Source organism: Galeopterus variegatus, unplaced genomic scaffold, assembly GCF_000696425.1.
Source record: "Galeopterus variegatus unplaced genomic scaffold, G_variegatus-3.0.2 Scaffold4213, whole genome shotgun sequence".
NCBI lineage: Eukaryota > Metazoa > Chordata > Mammalia > Dermoptera > Cynocephalidae > Galeopterus > Galeopterus variegatus.
Window position 1 is genome coordinate 35039 of NW_007730324.1, and position 14383 is coordinate 49421.

Sequence of the window (14383 nt, forward strand, 5' to 3'; positions counted from 1 at the left end):
AAAAAAAAAAAAAAAAAAAGAATTGTAAAAGGCACGGGGATTGAAGAACCCAAATATTCTGTTAACTCATTATTACTCTTACAAATAAGGAGACTTTGTGAAGTAGTTTAAGACAGAAGGAAAGTTGAGGAGAGGCTTTAAATTTGCCTCCTTAGATTTTTGGGTATGGAGATAAGATGCTACAAATACTGCCTATAGAAGATTATTCCAGTACCTACAGAAAGAATTAAATCAGAGGCGCAAAGAACATGGGAAATTGTTGTAAGACATGTGTGAATAAAGAGGTTCCAACTTGGGTGAAGGTTGTAGAATGCAAGGAGAAGGATGGATCTAATTATAGCAGAGGAAAAATTAGTGGGACTTTATGATTAGATACATGGAGAACAAAGGGGGGAAAGGGATTAAAAGTAACATTAAAAGACTTAAGATTCTGACTTCCAAACGATTCAAATGACTGTGTGAAGAGACCAAAGTTTCTTTGAGCCATTTCACTGCTGCCTGACTTTCTCTTTTTCTAGTTATCAATTTGCTTCCTTCTTTTATTTGCTTTTTCAATCAATAATACTTAGAGTTAAGTACTCACTTCAAATTTGATCTCTCAACTAGAAACGTATTACCCTAATGTTCTCATTCACTTTTCTTCTGGCATGAAGTTATTAGGAAAAGGCATTTCTGTCAGTTTCTTTTCATGCACATGAAAATTCTAGTACATTTTTGGTGTTTCAATGAAAAGGTTATGTGGATTTTAGAAGGGAAAAGGTTATAAAACCTGGGTTAAGGGAAGATGCTGGGGGGGGAGGGACAATTTTTTAAAGGTAGATTTTTACTAAGATTTTTTTAAACCATTTTTTTAAAAAAAACAAAATTCATACAATGTTTCAAGGTTGAAGGTATTATCTAAAACTGCAGAGGATGTTCTTGACAAGAATAGTAGTTACAGCCTAAATGTGTAAATGTGGTTTACAATCCAACAGTAAAGCCCCTAAGAGATTAGCAGAATGGTTCACTGCATTAAGGGCTCAATCCCACCATCAGAAAGACTAGTACAAATGAGCTCTGGACCACGCATTGAGGACACGTGGGGATAAGCTGCATTTCACTACTTACTTAGTTGAAGAACCTTTCCAAGTCTCAGTCTTCTTCACCTATAAAATGTGACGGTGATAATAGACCTATCTATCTTAAAAATTATTTTGAGAATTAGGTAAAATAATGTATGCAAAAAGTGCTTGGAAACTGTCCAGCAGTATCCAAGCTTAAAGCAGCAATATATTCTGACAGAAGCCTGCAAGACAGGATGCAGACCGGGTGCAGGGTTTAACTACATTATCAGGAAAAAAAAATTCTGTAGTCAGTGGTTCCTAGTAAGTTTATATAGCTCTGGACTATGGCTTTTTTTTTTTTTTTTTTTTAAATACATTTAGGTTCTTATCACTTAGTCCCTTACAGCATAAAACCAAATTAATTTTTAAATATATATATATATGTGAAGTTTAAAGTATCAATAACAAAGAAAAAAACTAAAGGACACGAGGAAACTTATAACTATAATCTCAAGAAAACATCTACATCAATCAACAGGGAAATCATTAAACATACTTAAAAGTTTATCAAAATCTAATACGTTTCCTTATCAAGTTATACCAGTAGTCAGAACTACTGCTGGTAAAAGATGGAGAAGAGAACTGTAAATACCCATAATCCATTTTATAAAAACAAATCATAATAGTAACTGACATAAAAGTAATGATTATGTTGATTACCCTGACCCCACACTATCTTCACTTTCTTCACAGATTAAGAAACAGGAAGAAAAGTTACTTTAACACGAATGAAGAGGCATGTGGACAAATGTATGAATTGATACCAACATGGATTTTACCTCTTAATCAGAACTAAATTCACTATCTGCTCCCAGCCAACAGAGATGTCAATTTATTGAAAAATTTCAATACTCAAAAAGGCTGAAAAATGAAAGAATCTCCTATGTTCACTAGTCTATGAAATACACAGAGACTAGACGTAAATTGAATTGGTATAAATTAACTTTGGCAATTTAACATTATATATTTTGGCAAATGTTAATATATATGCATTCGAGTGGAAAAGGAACAACAAGTCCATTACCAAAGGCTCCTCAAATGTTTTCAAGCAAGCACTAAATGCATACAATACCAATCAGCTGGCACTGGAAACCATTTTTAAAAAGAAAGGGTGCTTTAACAATTGCATATAATTAACTATTTATAACTGTTAAATTCTGTGAGCAGAGTAACAGACACAGAAGTATAATCCATCCAATCACTTCACAAAGTTCTCATCACATGGTATGCCACCAGAAAATTTAAAACAAAGGAATAACCTTAAAGGGGGTAAAAGCTTTTTAAAAAAAATCCAGATTCCTCTAATGAAAACAGTAATGGAAAAACAAAGAGTGAATATTTATGATGAATTTCCAGGAAATGGAAGAGGGAGCCTTAGAAACATCTGAATAGAAGAGTCTCTCCTTTATAGAATTTAGGTCAGCATGGCAATTAAAGGATTTTTGCCTTTTTTTGGTTTTGAATGTAATCCTCAATGGCAGAAAATCACCTAATGAAAAAATAACATCCAAAACTTTTTGAAAACTTGCCGAGAATTTTACAAATATCTCAAGGGTAAACACCCTTGTTGTAGTATTATTCAAGCTATTAGTCAAGAAACTGAAGCTCTGAGTTAATGGTTTTGAGGGTAGCATGCCATGTTCCTTAACCTCTGAAAAACCATCCTCTGGATCCATCAACTATAAGTTATCAAAAATTTTCCATCTTTAATATCTGTAAGTAATCCTTTCCCTCAAAATAATCAATATTCCTACAAGTTCTTATATGAGAAAGATGTGAAGCAGGTAACGTCCATGATTAAGGGGGAAAATGCTATTAACTTGTTTTTCAAATTGTATTAAAAGGATTTGTTAGTATTACATCCCTTCCAAATCAAGCACAACGGTTACATGTAGCATGTAATACCTGTGCTCCTGATACAGGGCCAAAGGGGTTTGGTGGTCTCATGACAGGCTGGCTGTATATTAAGGTTGGTTGCGTCATTACAGGTACACTTCCCATTTGAGGTGGCTGAAAAATAGAAGAATATCAAGTTAAAGGATGTTGACTCACATCTTCCTTATTATGACTAAGTAAACAAGAATAATAACAGGGATGAAAGGCACCAGTACCTTCACTCTGACTCAAAAGGAAAACTCCTCTGAATGCAAATAAAATTAATAGCTAAAAACTTTTAAGAGTATTTTTTTTGTATGGAAAGTCTTTAATATGCTCATTTTTAAAGGTGGTAATAATGGTAATAAAGCCTAACTTTTTCTTTTCAGTGAATTGCTAACATTATTATAGTACAACAGACAAAACGATATTTTTTTTTCCTTTTTGTCTCTTTTTTACTGACCGGTAACAGGATCGCAACCCTCGGTGTCGCGCCCGTACCGGGGACTGGCAACGGGATCGCAACCCTCGGTGTTGCTCCCGCGCCTCACTCAGCCAGTGAGCGGCCGGTCTGTATGACTCTGACTCAAAAGGAAAACTCCTCTGAATGCAAATAAAATTAATAGCTAAAAACTTTTAAGAGTATTTTTTTTGTATGGAAAGTCTTTAATATGCTCATTTTTAAAGGTGGTAATAATGGTAATAAAGCCTAACTTTTTCTTTTCAGTGAATTGCTAACATTATTATAGTACAACAGACAAAACGATATTTTTTTTTCCTTTTTGTCTCTTTTTTACTGACCGGTAACAGGATCGCAACCCTCGGTGTCGCGCCCGTACCGGGGACTGGCAACGGGATCGCAACCCTCGGTGTTGCGCCTGCACCACGCTCAGCCAGTGAGCGGGAACCGGTCTCCACATGGGATCCGAACCCTGGGCGGGAGCGCCGCCACGCTCCCAAGCAGCGCACTCTCCAGTGCACCACCGGGCCGGCCCAGACAATAATGATTTAGACCAAAAACTTCCAAAATTTCCAAACTTGCCAGGTTTAGACAGAGAAAAAACTTAAGACACTATGTCTTAACTACTAAGACATTTCAAAGTAAGTTGCCTTTCAACCAAAGGAAAAATAAACAAACGGGATTATATCAAACTGCACAGCAAAAGAAACAATCATCACAGTGAAAAGACAACCAACAGAGTAAGAGAAAATATTTGCAAAACATACATCTGACAAAGGATTAATATCCAGAATATACAAGGAACTCAAACAACTTTACAGCAAAAAAAATAACCCAATTAAAAATGGGTAAAGGAGCTGAATAGGCATTTCTCAAAGGAAGATATACGAAAGGCCAACAGACACATGAAAAAATGCTCAACATCACTCAGCATTCGGGAAATGCAAATCAAAACCACTCTGAGATACCATCTCACTCCAGTTAGGATGGCTAATATCCAAAAGACTGAGTGATGAATGCTGGCAAGGTTATGGAGAAAAAGGAACTCATACACTGTCAGTGGGACTGCAAAATGGTGCAGGCTTTATTTTGGAAATGGTTTGGAGGTTCTTCAAACAATTACAGATAGACCTACCATGTGACCCAGCTATTCCACTGCTGGGAATATACCCAGAGGAATGGAAATCATCATGCCGAAGGGATACCTGTACTCCCATGTTTATTATAGCACTATTTACAACATACAAGAGTTGGAACCAGCCCAAATGTCCATCATCAGATGTGTGCATAAGGAAACTGTGGTATATCTACACAATAGAATACTGCTTTTCTATAAAAAAGAATGAAATACTACTATTTGCAACAACATGGATGGACTTAGAGAAAATTGTATTAAGTGAAATAAGTCAGGCACAGAAAGAGAAATACCACATGTTCTCACTTATCTTTGGGAGCTAAAAATAAATAAATATATAAACAAATAAAGGGTGTGTGGGGGGAAGAAGACAAAACAATCACAATTCCTTGAACTTGTTCAGGTAAGTGAACAGATATGATGTAGTGGGGGGAGTGGGGAGAGAGGGAAAGAGGAATGGGTAAAGGGACACGAAAATCAACTACAATGCATATTGAGAAGATAAAATAAAAAACAAAACAAAACAAAGTAAATTGCCTTTGTATATCAAATCAAGTTCTTTTTTTTTTTTTTTGTCTTTTTCCGTGTCCGGCAACGGATCGCAACCCTCAGTGTCGCCCCCGTACCGGACCGGGACCGGCAACAGGATCGCAACCCTCGGTGTTGCTCCCGCGCCTCACTCAGCCAGTGAGCGGGAACCGGTCTGTATGTGGGATCCGAACCCTCGGGCGGGAGCGCCGCCGCACTTCCCAAGCGGCGCACTACCCAGTGCGCCACCGGGCCGGCCCCAAATCAAGTTCTTGTGCCACTATTTAAGTGATCACAAGTGAAGACATTTGATTCTTTGAAGAGGTTTACTCTCTATGGTTCTTCCATTTGATTTCAGATATTTGGGTTAAGGATCAAAAAGAGGCTTAAAATTAAACATAAAGAAGTTAATTCATCCTTGAGTAATGGAAAATAGAATCTCAACCAACCATCTATTTCTTTTAAAATTACCACTCCAGGGTATAAAATTAACATAATAAGTGATAATACCTGGTGTGAAAATAATGCAGATACAGACCACTGTATTATTTTGGTTAAAATGCAACATTCTAAAATCTTATCTTTCAAGAAATTCTACTTTTTACTTTCGAATAGACTACTATTTATATTGAGCTTCGCTTAAGTTTACGCCCTGAGTTTTTGTGCAGAGTTTTTAATGCAATGACCACCAATCTAAAAGCTTCTCCACATGTGAAACTTTTCCATATGTTACGAAAGATCTACTTCCATATCATGTGCATAAAGAAGTATAGCACAGCAGCCACAGTAGCAGTACAAAGGAATATAGTGCTGCCTTCTATCAGCAACAGTTCCTCAAATATATACCAGTGGGTATATACTACCTCCATTTCCTATCTAAGTGAGTCGGTATATTTGAGAGAATTGGGAGAGTCAGAGCAGTCTAGAATGTGAATTGCGGACAGCTGAAACATTAAAAGACTATTTTTGTACTGTAACAATCATTGTCATAGGAAAATTTCTCTACCCTTTACCAAACTAAATTTACACCCATACAATTCAAGAAATGTTAATCTTTCCCTTCCCCTACAGTATTAGGTCAGAAGGCCTCGCTGCTATTTAATGTAAGGTCACAGCAACAAAGGCTTGAAAGTTAACATTAATGTTTAAATGAGTTTGCCATAAAATATAACATGTCTACCAAAGTTATGAGTGGAAAAATAAGCCAGGTAATACTGTAAAACTTAATAAATAATATCTGTTGTATAATGATTATTCTAGAAATACTTAGGAAACCATCGCTATGGTTCCATTATGTTAGACACTAAGGCTAGGGGTATGTGAAGCACTAAATTCTTTTTTCAGTTCAGTTTGTAATAAAAGCACGTTAAATATAAATCAGTCTTATGTCCAAAAGTTGTATCTTGAAAAATACTTACAATTCCATATCCTATCATGCCTGTTGGTGTAGTAGCAGGATAGGCCATTACAGGGGGTGCCTGAGATGGTGAAAGAAAAAATAAACAAGGAAGTGTAACTCATGTGTGCCAACTGAGTTTAAGAAAATAATAACTGTAGTTCCACTAAAAAGAATTGCTAAGACAGCTATGATTAAGTGACACTGTGATCATTAATAACTGTGTCAATTAATGTGCAATGAAAAAAAGTGTCTTGAAATTAGCAGAAAAGCAGAATTATCAGAAGGAAAAATAACCACTTAAACTTAGATACAAGTGATCTAAGATTTCAACATGCTTTTATAGCTCTAAAAATATTTCCATTTAAAAAAAAATTCTAAATTTCAAAAATATAAAGCCTATCACTATCATAAAAAATGTTTATCCAGAAAAATAGTATTATTATTACTATTATTATTTTTGGCAGCTGCCCAGTATGGGGATCCAAACCCTTGACCTTGGTGTTAACACCACACTCTAACCAACTCAGCTAACTGGCCAGCCCCTAAGTAATATTATTGAATGCTTTTCCTAGGTACTTCATTTCTTTAGCACTCAAAGAAAAAATTTAAAGATCCTAAATCAGGTAATAACCTAATCTTCCAAAAAATTGTTTCTAAGGATCTCATTCATTCTTTTCAAAGAAGCCCAAAGGTTTCAAACCGCTATTGAGTGTAACTATTTCTATGAATTACAGCTCTTATTTAAAGACTACGTATGTTAAGCTTTCTCTCTAATTTATTCCAATAGTTATTTAACAGTAACAATTTATAAGTCAGTTTACGCTTTAATGCATAATTGAACCATCTACCACTAAGGTGTTTTTTTTTTTTTTCTTTTTGTCTTTTTTACTGACCGGCAATGGGATCACAACCCTCGCCCGCACCGTGTTGCGCCCGCACCATGCTCAGCCAGTGAGTGGGAACCAGTCTCCACATGGGATCCGAACCCTCGGCGGGAGCACCGCCACACTCCCAAGTGGCGCACTCTCTAGTGCGCCACCGGGCCGGCCCTACCACTAAGGTTTAAGTTCCCTTCCTCCTCCTGCCTTTTTTTTTTTAAACCACATAAAGAGAGTTGGGACTCCTACTACTTTAACTGATAATCTGTAAATATACAATCTGAGAACAGAATCGTTTCAGATATAGTTGCTGTCTTAACAACATTCCCTGTGTGCTTCTCATAAGGAAAACTGAAACTGAACACAAGTGAAAGACCAATAACACTGCTGATACATTTAAAAAAAACTGAAATTATATGGCAATTTGAACATATGCATGGAAAAGTTAAATGAAGCATAACTTTTAAAAAATAACACTAAAGTGAACAGCTAAAAGTTTAGTATTTGGGTGAGTATGTAGGGCTTATTGGTCTCTCCCTACTTAAAACCAAGGTCTGCAAGAGCAGTAGACAAACTGCCAAATATAGCAGAAGCCTGTAAGATTTCATGCAATTGTTATTTTAAACATTACCACAATCAACATTTCCCTTCATTCAGAAATCATCAAGTGCATAGTGGCAGCACAGATACACACACAGACAACCAGCCATCTGGCAGCAAATGGCAGAATATTAAGCAAGAAAAAAAATGGGTATTTCCCATGCCACCATCAGAATCAATTCTGCAACACACCCATGAAATCAGTAGATGCTAGGAAGAATTTCTGGCACATTGAAAATCTGAATGTGAAAACAAGTAATAGCTGGAAGGTTATGAGATTCTGCTATAGCAGTGGTTAATAGCATGCCAATTTATTGCAAAAAGGCTAGTTTTTGGTCACTTACGTATTGTGGAAAATGCATGCCATTCTGTTTTTCCCAGGGAGAACAATTACATAATGCAATAACACTGGATTAGAACAAGTACTTACACAACAGAAAATACACAGAGAGCATTTTAGTTCACATGTACATTCACTGACTACCTAAAATCCCTTGTATTTCTGGTATCTAATGAAAGAACATCTATACTAAAACACTATCAAGGTTGACAAGAGAAATTTAGTCTTGCCTCTTCCTTTCACATACACAATTGTTTATTGATTATAAATGTCATTAAAACATAAAAATCAGTAGTATCAACAGTACAAAATCCAGTGTGTCCCACAAACAGGGTCACATCAGGTAACATCTACCACAGAAGAAAAAAGCAAGGACTAATTAAAAAAATTAGTACTATAACATATTTTAATAAAATTCTAATAAATTTGTTTTAAGTAAAAAAATATTTTAAAACCTTGACAGTGTTTAAGGATTAATAAAAAGTTAGGAATGTAAAGAAATGTCATAAGCAGCAGTTTATCTTAAGTAGTGAATTACATCATCAGCCCCAAACGTGAGCCATTAAAAAGGAACTCTATAAAATGCATATAAATATTTTAATAAAATCTTTAAGATAATGATACACATTACCATGTACTACACAGGATTACAAGCACTGCTATCTTATCAACTTACATATAGATTCTAGATGGTTAGATAGAACTATTACATTTTAGTAGTCAATCTTAAATGCTACAACAGTACATCAGAACATTTGTAGAAAAATAGAATAAGAAGATAATATGAATCTTTCCATGAACTTTTTGAAGTACCCTCGTATCTACAAACTTCTAATATTTCATACAGATTAATACTAACTTAATAAAAAATAAAATATTCATTGTATTTTAAGGTCAGCATTTGTATATCATTCCACATAATCAATGTATAATACACATCTGAGACCAGAAAACCTACAAACCTAAACTCCTGCCATCCTCTAGTCAGTGAGGTGTGTTATAGTGAAAAAAACAATACTGAATTCAGAGTTGGAAAGGATGGATTTCAATATAAATCTGCTTTCCAGCTGCTTCACACTTGGGGAAAAAAAATCACATAGCTTAATCCTTAAAATTGGGATGATACAAGAGTACTTCAAAAAGTTTACGGAAAAATAGAATTAAAAGACAATATGAATCTTTTCATGAACTTTTTGAAGTACCTTCCTACAAGCTCAAACTCCCAAGAGAGCACTGTTTACAGCTTTAAGATAGTATGAATGTGTGTGTACATTTGTGTGTATTTGTGTAAAACCTAAATTATTTAAATACAAGGTTTTACTATTAATGATAGTAGTGACCACTGAAAAATTTAGCTAAATTTCAATATTACTTTCCATTTACAAAGTCGGAAGCTAATAAAACTCTTAAAACACAGTAATGCTCTGGAAAGGATTTAATAACAAGAAAGTGGCTATAACAAGGACAATGATGTTCTCTAATAACAATAGTAAGACTATAATGTGTAGACTTTGTAATTGAAATGCTTCTGCAAACACATCATTAGCACAATGCATGTTTCGAACTTTCCCACAAGGAGGAGTATGTTTTTTTCTGCCCAAGGGAGACTGCTTGAATTGGTAAAATAACAGCTGGCCAAGGATAGGTGAATAGCCACAAAGCTACTTTGGGCTTAACTGTGCCTTACATTAACTAAAAACATTACTAGAACCTCTTCAGTACTAGATACTATCTAACTAACAAATATAGTTTATCCTCTTATTCATGGATTCTGTATTTGCAAATTTACCTATACACTAAAATTTGTAACCCCCAAATCAATACTCATGGTGATGTCAAGGTCATTCATGGACATGTGCAGAGTGGCAAAAAATTTGAGTTGCCTGATACAGCTCATTCCCAGCTGAGGTGTGAAAAGGCAACGCTCTTCCTTGTTTCAGCTCTCATATAGGGACAACCAGAGGATGGAGAAAGCAAGGGGCAGTCCAGTGTACTAAAAAAGTTCTGGCCCTGGAGCTAGATAGTATTGCTCGAATTCCTACTTTGGCACTTAGTCGGGGGCAGCCTCAGGCAAGTCACCTAACACTTCTGAACTTTATTTTCGCTTTTGTAAAATAAAATGGAATCTACTAGAATGAGGTTTTTGGGGTTTTTTTAGGATTTAAGATTATTATCTATGTGACATATGCATATATGTGTACATATTTCCCGTAGCAATGGCTCTGTGTTCATTAATTCAGTGTTCAGGGTGACTTTTAAGTTCTTAACTGCCAAAATAACAAGAATCAACTGTACATATTAAATGAAAATATTAACAAAAGCCAAGCAAGTATGGTGAGATCAGAAGAAAATTAAAGATTTTATATTCTAGACAAACACTAAATTTGAGAGCAGCAGTATAGAGCAGTGACTAAGAACATATGCTCTGCAGTTAGGCTGCAGAGTTCTAAAATTCTTAAGTAATTGGGTTCTAAAAATCTACCCCATTACTTAAAGAACTCTGTGACCCTGGGTATATTACTTAATAACTAACTCTGTGCCTCATCTGTGAAATGGGGATAATCATAGTTACTCCTACAGAGGGTTAATATGAGAGTTATATAAAATAAAACCACATATTATTTATTAGAATAATGCCTGATACAAAGCAACACTTAAATACATGTTAGTTATTAAAATGTCAAATATAGTTAACCAGCTTCCTTTAAAAGAAATACAAATTACTCCTAAAACTCAGGAACGATCTTTCAATTTATGTCTACCACTTTAAAAACATTTTCATGTTACATTTAACTAAATTTATTCACGTATTATCATATCAGGAGCTTTCCAACTCACCATTGTTGCAGCATTCCAAGCAGTTGTTGGTGCAACCTTTGGTTGCCAGTTAGATCCTCCAGTTAACTTCTTTTCACCTGGCTGACTCCAATTTACATCACTTTAAATAAACATAAGTGGGAATATTAAAAGTCTCTAATTATAAAGTTTCTTTACTATATACTCAGATTTAACAGAGCATTTAAGATGCAGACTTAACACACATACTTTCGAGATGGAAGCCAAATCAGACTTTAAATGACATATGGGGAAAGGATACAAATAAAACACTCACTTCTTAGTGGTTCCATTTCCAATGCCAAGATCTAAAACAGGAGAAAAAAAAGCATTTTAAAACTAGACTCATTTTAATAAAACAACTTATTTTTAAAATGATTGAAGAATCCAAAGACTACTTACTGCCCACAAGGTTGGCTAAAGATGAATCCAAGTCATCAGATACTAATTTATTAGGTGGAAGTTTGGCAACAGGAAGACTCTGGTTCTGAGAGGCCACTGTTGGTTTGAGAAGTCCACCTAGTTCATCAAAGCCTTAAAGTTACAAACAGATGAAACAGAATTTGTAAGGAACTTTACGGTGCTACAGCTTTCTGAAGGATAGCTTTGCCTTTTCTTTTTTTTTTACCTCACTGGAAAAGTTCTCCAAAAAAAATGGGCATTAGTAAATGCCTTTAAATGGAAAAAGACATTTATCACTTCAAAATGAACTGAGAAGGCTATATCTGCCTTGACAGAAGGGATGAAAACAGCAGCATTGTGAAAGGGAAGGAAATGGAATGCAATTCTCCCCCTCACCTGGCAAGATTTTCTCACTCACTTATACCTAAAGCAATGTAGATAGAAAATATATCTCTGCAACTTTGAAAAAAGTTCCTTTTACTTTAAGAAACAATATCTTGTAGACCTTTTTATACTCTTCAAAGTGCAAAACATAAGAGCTAACCTAAATTATATCTAAGAAACTGCTAACCTACTCTAATTGCATAAACTCATCTAGTAAACTAGGATATTTCTGGAAAATCAAAACAAAACTCTTAAGGTTCTCCAACAAAGGACTTAAGGTAAAAGCAAATCCAACCAAACCAACTTTAAGGAACTCAATAGCATGATCTAGAAATATTAAAAAGTTTGAACAAGAAAGTCACCAAAGATGGTGGTTTACAATGTATGAACAACTGACAATATTTCCTTTGTCTCAGGCAAGACAAACTCAAAAGTAAAAAGTCAAATGCATTAAAAAAAAATGTAATTATAAATCTATTAGTACACAGAAAAAAAACAAATTCTTAGTCCATATGTATTCTTTATAAGATTGCTTCTTATAATGCAATAATCGCTTTATTTTTAAAATAATTGCTTATAATAATTTTTAAATAATTGCTTCTTTCTGGATAGTAACTAATTATATATTATAAAATTAAAGACACTTCAACAAATTCTCTTTAAATGACTAAATTTAATTAGTAATCAAAGTCAAAGGCCACCCCATGACAAGAATAGAATTACTGAGTGTCAAAGTTTTATAGGAACTTCATAAACTTCAAATTAACAAGATATTAATGGAAACCTGACTCTACAGATTTATAAAATTCTTTTAAGACAAATGAATAAGCACAGTATAAGAATCATCCTTAAAATAATTAAAAGCCCCTGCACCCACAGGCCTGATAAATTTAGTACATTCTAGTTGTTTATACACTACATAAAGAAGACAAAAAGTATATTTTCCTAGTTTTCAAAAACAGCCAATTTCATACATTAAAATATAATAAAGTTATTATCACTTCAGTAAAGGTAAAAATTATAATGACTAAAAAGGCAAAACATTCTACACACAGTTACGAGCAACTTAGCATTCTACTAAGCTAAATCTCTTTTTCTCTCTCTTATTTTGCTCTGGGACAAACAATCTTCACAGAGTCTAAACTGCCACCAAGAAAAGGGTAGTGATTAATAGTTCCTTAACATTCTCATCTAGTGGTTGGGGGAATGGAAAGGGAAGGGTGGTCAATTTCTTTGGCTACCCCAGTTTAATCTACTTATATATGTTAAAAGCAACATTATCTTTCCTTACACAGAATCTAATTTAGAACATTATAGTACTTTTAACAAAAAAATTTTTTCTTACCCCCAGAATCTACAATAACGTTTGTAGATTTATTTCCAAATACAGATTCAAAGTCAACATTAAGGCCAGCTGAAGGATGTGGCTGTGCAACTGGAGAAGGAGTAAACCCTGAAAAAACCAAAATGGAAAAATGCTTAATTCTTTAATAACTCTACATTTATAGCTCTTCAATAACAATGACAACAGAATGGAAAAAACAATAAATTCCCCCAACAAAAAATAAAGCCAACCCTTCAAGCAAAGTGTTTTCTACACCACCACATTTTTTTGTAGTGATTACATTTTCCATAACAAAATCATCTCACTGACAAAACTAACAAAGGAGCAACTGATGTTGAACTACTAGTTTGCTTCATTACAGAAATAAAATCTTTGCTTATCTTTTACCTTAATTTGGTATGCTGACAATCTTTTTTTTTTCTTTTTGTCTTTTTCATGACCAGTAAGGGGATCGCAACCCTTGGTGTGGTGTCGCCCGCACCGCGCTCAGCCAGTGAGCACACGGCCATCCCTATGTAGGATCCGAACCCGCGGCGGGAGCGTCGCTGCGCTCCCAGCGCTGCACTCTCCCGAGTGCGCCACGGGGTTGGCCCATGCTGACAATCTTTAAAAACAAAACACATCTAAAATTCCAGGATTTTGCTTGAAGCAAAACATACAGAATATAAAGGATAATTCGGGAATAAAGCAAGTAATCTATGGTACTTAAAAATACATGAATCTTCTTAGTAGCCCCAAGATAAAAATCTTTCTCCCTCCACCTACCCATCTTCCATAAATCTCTCTTCTTCCTTAAACAGTTAATTAAAAGCTTCATGATTTAAGTTCACCTGAGAAGAGGCAGGATCCTGAAAGTTGCAACCCACTAATCCTTATGTCAGAACATCAAAGAAAAAAGATATACCACTGTCAACTTCCAATCCCCTCTAACTTCAATTTACTACTTCCAACAGTGAGGCTAACAAGTGTACACGCAAACATGCTAATTAACCTAGTTGTAGCCTGAAACACCAAACTGTAAACAGGAAATCAAATTTATTCTTTACTGCCTGTGTTACACTGATGCTAGTGGTATTAAGCGGACACCAAACTTAGGTCT

General features: G+C 34.9%; 1 protein-coding gene across 4 annotated transcripts in view; it reads right to left on the bottom strand.

Moving 5' to 3' along the window:
• Positions 1-14383, bottom strand: part of PICALM (phosphatidylinositol binding clathrin assembly protein) — a 113175-nt gene that overhangs the window by 17351 nt on the left and 81441 nt on the right. The window contains exons 14-20 of one of the 4 annotated variants that reach the window (XM_008587012.1): positions 13285-13392; positions 11556-11687; positions 11431-11461; positions 11157-11256; positions 8323-8346; positions 6520-6579; positions 3009-3113 (exon numbers count right to left, since the gene is read on the bottom strand). In XM_008587012.1, coding sequence (XP_008585234.1) covers positions 3009-3113; positions 6520-6579; positions 8323-8346; positions 11157-11256; positions 11431-11461; positions 11556-11687; positions 13285-13392 — 560 coding nt within the window. The remainder of the gene's footprint in view (positions 1-3008; positions 3114-6519; positions 6580-8322; positions 8347-11156; positions 11257-11430; positions 11462-11555; positions 11688-13284; positions 13393-14383) is intronic. The other 3 variants (XM_008587015.1, XM_008587014.1, XM_008587013.1) reach the window with 3 other exon arrangements.